General features: G+C 46.5%; 1 protein-coding gene across 3 annotated transcripts in view; it reads left to right on the top strand.

Annotated features, from left to right (window-relative positions):
* Positions 1-430: 430 nt before the first annotated feature.
* The window catches only part of TTLL12 (tubulin tyrosine ligase like 12), a 31,609-nt gene continuing 25,991 nt past the window's right edge, over positions 431-6,048 (top strand). For 2 of the 3 annotated variants that reach the window (XM_075161733.1, XM_075161753.1), the window contains exons 1-2: positions 431-605; positions 5,908-5,952. In XM_075161733.1, coding sequence (XP_075017834.1) covers positions 486-605; positions 5,908-5,952 — 165 coding nt within the window. In that variant the 5' untranslated portion in view covers positions 431-485. The remainder of the gene's footprint in view (positions 606-5,907; positions 5,953-6,048) is intronic. The other variant, XM_075161742.1, reaches the window with a different exon arrangement.

The following is a 6,048-nucleotide window of genomic DNA, read 5'->3' as shown; positions in this document are numbered from 1 at the left end:
TCCTCTGTGCACACAACTCAAAGAGACCATTTCCCATAGCTGTGGCCAGTAGTTAGCCCCTCGCACACCTTGCACCCCACCTGTAACCCGCTTCAGAGGCTATGGCGGGGGCCAACCCAAAAAGCCCCTTCATCGCGAAACACTGGGAAACTCATAAAATCTTGTGGCCAGCACCGCGCCACGAATTCTGCGGTTTTATTAAAGCTTAAGGGCAGGAGAAGAACAAAGCACAAGCAGAACACACACCTGCCCAGCACACTAAAGCCCCCTCAGGCCCCTTTTCCTCAGGGGTGACTGGAAACCGCCCGCGCCGCCCCCGAGGCGAGCCACCGCCCAACGGCTGCCCCCAACGGCCGCAACCGCCCCTCAGCGCGGCGAAGCCCCGCCCCTGGCCACGCCACGCCCCCCCAGGCACCGCCCCCGCCCGGCATGCTCCGCTCTGCGCCGGGGCGGGCAGCGGGAGTGGGTAGCGGTGGTGCCCGGCCATGTCGGAAGATGGTGAGGAGGATCTGCCGGCCTTCGTGGCCCTGCACGGAGCCGCGCTCCGCGCGTCGAGGGTCCCGGCGCGCTACTGGGAGAGCCTGTGCCGCAAGCTGCGTGGCGAGGTAGGTGGCCGCGGGCCGTTGCCGGGGGCAACGGCGCTGAGGGAAGCCCCCCGGTGTCCCCCGCCCCCGGCCCCGCGCGGTGTTTCCCGCCGAAGGGGCTTACCTCAGTGAGGACGCAACGGCGAGGCGTGGGGTTCCCTCTCCTCCCTTCCTTAGCTGGGCACGAAGCAACCGCCCCACTCCCGCCATGGTGCGGGGAGCGTGGGGGGCAGGCTCTCCTCACGCGTGCCGTGGTGGGGAGCGGGTCCCCCTTTCCCAGCCGGGGTGAAGAAGAGAGCCAAGAGATTGCCCTGCAGGGGAGGGTGGGAGAAGCTTCGTGCCGGTTGTGTTACCACAGCTGCAGCTTGGAAGTGTAAAAGAGATCAGGTGTATTGTGCATATCTGATTTCGTCTTGCTGTTGTCAGCGTAAAGCTTGAAAGCATTTGGGGATCCTGGTAACTGGAGATCCAATATTGGAGAGAGGTGATGAATATGTCTTAAAGCCTTCAGACGTTTTCGCCAAAGAGGAATATAGAAAAGCAACAGTGTAGTAGTAAAGTCGGGACATTGTCATATGTTAATGTATTATGGTTTGGGTTGGCTTTTAGCTGATCTTTTTTTTTTCCCTGGCTCTCTTCACTTCCACACTGGTCTACCCTATTCTCAATCATTTATAACTGTACAGAGCTAACCCAGTCAGCTTGTCTTGCATGCGTGTGAGTTGCCTGTCTCAGGCTGTTTTCTGGAGTGGTTTTGATCGCTTGGTTTGTTCATTCATTCTTGATCTGAGTAAAAGCTGTTCAGCTCTTGCAGAGAACGGGGATGATGGTAGAAGAACATTCTGGCAATGGTTAAAACAATAGCAATGCAAGGACTGCTTTGTAGAGCATCTCAGAGCGGTGGTGCTGTGTGACTTTTTATCAGGCCAAATTTTGGGCAATTTGTAAGCCTTTGTAAAATTGCCACTCATAGATGCAATGACATAAATTTGGGGACGTTGCTCTTTGTGAGCCTTTTTGAGTTCCCCTGTTGTAGCCCTTCCCAGGCAGCATACAGGCCATCCCTTTGCAAGGGCTGGGTATGTTTCAGCTGAAGCTGACACCAGGAGTCTCTGGTCTTGGCCTTGAACTAAAGGGAGTGTGGGGGCACAGGCACGCTCCAGGGTGGAGAATCCCTTTTTGCCTGTGTTTTTAGCAACCATCTGCTTGCTCCCTGGAGCTTTGTGATGAGAAAGAGAAGAGAAACAAAGTCGAGAAAAGGATTCATTTTGGACAAAGAGCTTGTAAAGACACAAGTTGAGTTTAGAAATTTTTTTCATTTTGCACGTACACAGCTAGCCTCAGTGGTGAGGAAAGCTGTCTTGGATTTATGGAGTAAAGGAACAAGGAACTGAGGCAGGAAAAAGACACAACCCGAAACTAATTGTCTGGAGACTTGAGAGTGCTCCAGGGAGTCTGGAGGAGTCTGCCTGGAGAAGGAAGTAAGAATGAGGTGAACTTAAAGTCCTGGGGAGAGAAAGAGATCTGATCGGAATCTCAAGGTATGGGGAGAAAAGGGAACTAACGGTGGGGTGCAGGAGGGCATGATGAGCAGTGGAGAAACAAGTGAGATGAGAGGAGAAGTTTCAGCAGGAAGTACAGGACAGTGGGGAAGGAGAGGGGACTGTAGTTTAACACGCATGGACAAGTAAACTAATTTCTAATTACTTGCACGCTTCTTTTCCCCCTCTCAGCTTTAAATTTGGAACAGGAGGGAAGCATAGCAAGTTATGATATAATCTGAGTGTTTATAGCACATACAGTCAGGAAGGGTCTGAATATGTTCCTGCTGCTTTCTAACTGTTCCGTGTCTGGTACTGCTAATAACAGAATACATGTGTCTTACAAAGAAAATAAAACTACATTAACTCAAGCATATGCCCAGTCACAAACTTCCTGTTGTATTATACCTCTCTCAACAAGCATACGTGCAAGTGACTTGGAGCAGGGAATATCTACTGCTCTGCTTAAATAGGAAGGTATGAGAAGGGATGTACTGAAACAGGATGAAATAGAAGGCAGTATAAAGCTGGTAAGGAAACCCGAATTTGCAAGATGTTGCATTGCCTTATGCCAGTATTACGAAGCTGGAGGTAGCTGGCAAACTTTGGAATTGTGCTGTGACCTAACGCAGGCTTAAGACTTCTGTCCTGTAGCTGAAATCCTTGCATGTTACCAACTTTGTTGCGGGGGGTGAAATTTAGAAGGTAAGAGGATAGAGTGAGGAGACCCATAGACCTGATGCTTTTACAGAGGCTGGGGTGGAGAAAGGCAGGATGAAGAAAGCATATGCCCTAAGGTGGCAGGCTGCTCCTTCTGTTTCATTTTGCTTGCAGTGGTGTCTGAGCCTGTTCTTTTGTACTGATGTTCCAGTGCGTGTGGAGAGAGAGATTTAATGATTTCGGTGTGCTTAGGAAGATAAATTAGGCTGCTGATGGTGCTTGTCTCTGCTATTGCAGCTTCTGGGTTTTATCCAGAAGCAGGGAAAAGGATATGGTGAAGACTGAAATGTCCAGGGAAAATTATTGTGAGGAGCACCATGGACTGGGATGAGCTCTTGAGGAGGTAGAGATGGAGCTACAGTACCTTACTTAGAACTGGATCATGTGGAGTGGGTGGAGGAGCAGCAATAAAAAAAGCAAAGGAGGTGAAGGGAAAGATTGAAAATGTTTTGGGAGTCTAGGTAATAAAGAATAACTGGGGGGAAAAAATCAGTGTAACATGAAGCATAGGATGAGTTTCCTTGTTTCATGTGTGAAGGTGGGAGGAATTTTTCATTTGTCCTAACCTGTTGCAAAGATTGAAACTTTCTAGCATTGAACTTGGAAAATTTGCATCCATAATACAGATAAAAATCTCTCTTACATCAGTACCTCTAGAACCCAGCCCAGGCAGCTGTTTTCCAACACACACACGTGCTTCAACATACAGAATGAATGCACCCTCCCTCCTATGTGTACGTTAAAGCCTGCGAGAAAAGTGGAGGGGTTTGGTTTTTTTTTTTTTTCATTTACCTTGAGATCTGCTGCAGCAGGTTTCCTTCTGAGAGCATTATGTAACCATGAATTGAAGTGGATTGCTTGTTCAAAACATGGTATATCTGCTAGATCAAGAAACCTGCTTTTATTTATTTATTTTGCAATTAGCATTCAATGTCTGTTGGGAAGCAAACTTCTCCACATTTCTGGCAGAAACTTGAAAGACAAAACACATGCATGTGTAATAATTTACTATAAACCGTAAAATTCTATTTATGTTACTGCAGAAACTGTCTATAATCTGGTTATAAGCCTGGGAAATACAGTGCCTGCATCTAATTTTATTCATAATCTTTTTTTTCTATTCCAGCCATATGCTAAGTTATGTGGCAGGCTTCTGTGTATTGCAGCAAGATTTCTGTGGCCCTGTGATGTTGCTGGCAAAGGACTGCTTAGAGTTTCATCCCAGTTAGAAATGGAGGCTTTTAATTAATTACTAGGAAGAATGCAGCATGATCAATACTACTACACTTTATTTTCCAGAGCAGGGGAGGGCAGGCTGTTGCTCAGAGGCTACCTGTGGCCTTCAAAGCAGTTTGTGTTGTGCCTAAAAGGAATTTGCTGAAGATGCCTGTGCATGGTAATTGTCATGACATGTGCCTGCTTTGTTATCACATTCTCTGGTTCATTAGGTTTGTTAGGTTGGAACTGCACCTGATTATGAAGAAGGAGTGATTTTGCCCAAGCATGTTTTGCTTGCAAATAGTTGTGCCACTGAAATGTGTTGCTACCCTTTTCCTGTCTTCTAGAGATTACTACTTACTCTGGCGGAGTACTTCATGCGAGTTCTCCCTATTCTGCTTCAAGCAAAAGGTTATACTTCTCAAATTGGTGGCGTGATCTTATCCAGCTGTTTTTTGCTTAAGTAGCTTAAGATTCCTGTAATGGAGCTGCTGTGTTAGTAGGTTCACAGTGTGACAGACTCTCTCAAAGGCAGGGAAGAAGAGAGGAGGAGCAGCAGTGTCGTCCACCCGCTCAACAGGCTGTGTGTCCACACTGCCAACCAGGCACTTGTGCCAGATTGGTCAGTTCACTACTGAAGTGTTTGCATCATCAATTATGAATTTTAAAAAAACAACAAAAACCTCACAAAAAGCTGCTGATTAAGGTGGTCTTGAGCTGCTGCTCCGAGAAGTGTAAATTGCTTCAGATGAGGAATACACCTAATTCACTTTTTCAAGGTTATAAATTCTCAAGGAGAAAATTTTTTTAGCATAATTCTGCTGAAAAGGTATTAAAAGTGGAGGGTTTTTGCTAACTGCAACTGCTACGATGTCATGCAACTGATGCTCCGTTGGAGGGAGAGGTCAAAACTTTGGCTTAGAGGATTTGGAGTCCCTTCATTTTTAAGTCTTGAGTTGATACTTAATAAAATGTAAAGCCAACAGTGTCCCTTGGTTGTAGAAGGACTTGATATTAACATTCATCATGGGTGTTTGGTGAATGGGTGGAGCCTGTGGCGAGTGAAGGCTAATCTCTGAGTCAGCAGCTGGCTCACCTCATAACCCTGCTCTTACAAACTCCTTAAGACAAAATGTCAAGTGTAGAAAGCATACATAGTGCCATATGATAGCAGGTGTCAAGTGGACTCCAGTGAATCACACTTCCAGGTTTTTTTTAATTTTCTAATGTGACTGCCGGTCACTTAGCTGCTGTTTCTTCTGCTAGCTAATTATCTTGATGAGGACAGCTCTTGATCCAGCAGCAGGAGCAGTGAAGCGTCACTTCAAGGAGGAGTGGAATGTGTGTACCCTGGTGCACTTTTTTGCTGCCTGTCATGGTGCGGTGAGCCAGATCAGGGAGCTAATCCAGCTGGGAGCTAACCTGACGAAAATAAATTGTGAGCACCATTGATGGACGCACAAGGAAGGACTCTTCCTTTTGCTGGGACCTGCGTGTGGCTACCTCAGCTTAGAATGACTACGAATTGTACATGCTACTGAGCAGATACTTAAAGAAACATTGGTGGCTACTAATGTAACAGCAAGAGGTCATGATATTGCTTACTGTTGATTAATGTTGTCCTCTTCTAGCAAAACTGGAAAACTAGGAATAAATTAGAATTGCTAGCTATTTTGATGCCTGCTGAAGCAGTTGATATTAAGTCAGTTTCTGATTTTTTAAAAAATAGGTGTATTTTTAATCTCCAGTGAGGTTGTTGGCAAACTAATTTTCTTTACCTTAAGAAAAATGTATACGTGGAGTTAGCCAACACATTGTTGGCATCTTCTTTTTCTTCCCCCCAGCCCAGAGGAAAATGCCATCCCCTGATCCTCAGAAGGGCATTTCAGGTATTTCTCCACTTGGATCTGGTCTATGATATCATGCTGTGGCTTAAGATCTGAAGTAGGTGTTGTTTCCCCACCGCCTTCCTCCCTTGCTAGCTG

Source organism: Calonectris borealis, chromosome 1 (genome assembly GCF_964195595.1).
Source record: "Calonectris borealis chromosome 1, bCalBor7.hap1.2, whole genome shotgun sequence".
NCBI classification, from domain to species: domain Eukaryota; kingdom Metazoa; phylum Chordata; class Aves; order Procellariiformes; family Procellariidae; genus Calonectris; species Calonectris borealis.
Note: the sequence above shows the minus strand (reverse complement) of the source record. Positions and strands in the feature narration are given on the sequence as shown.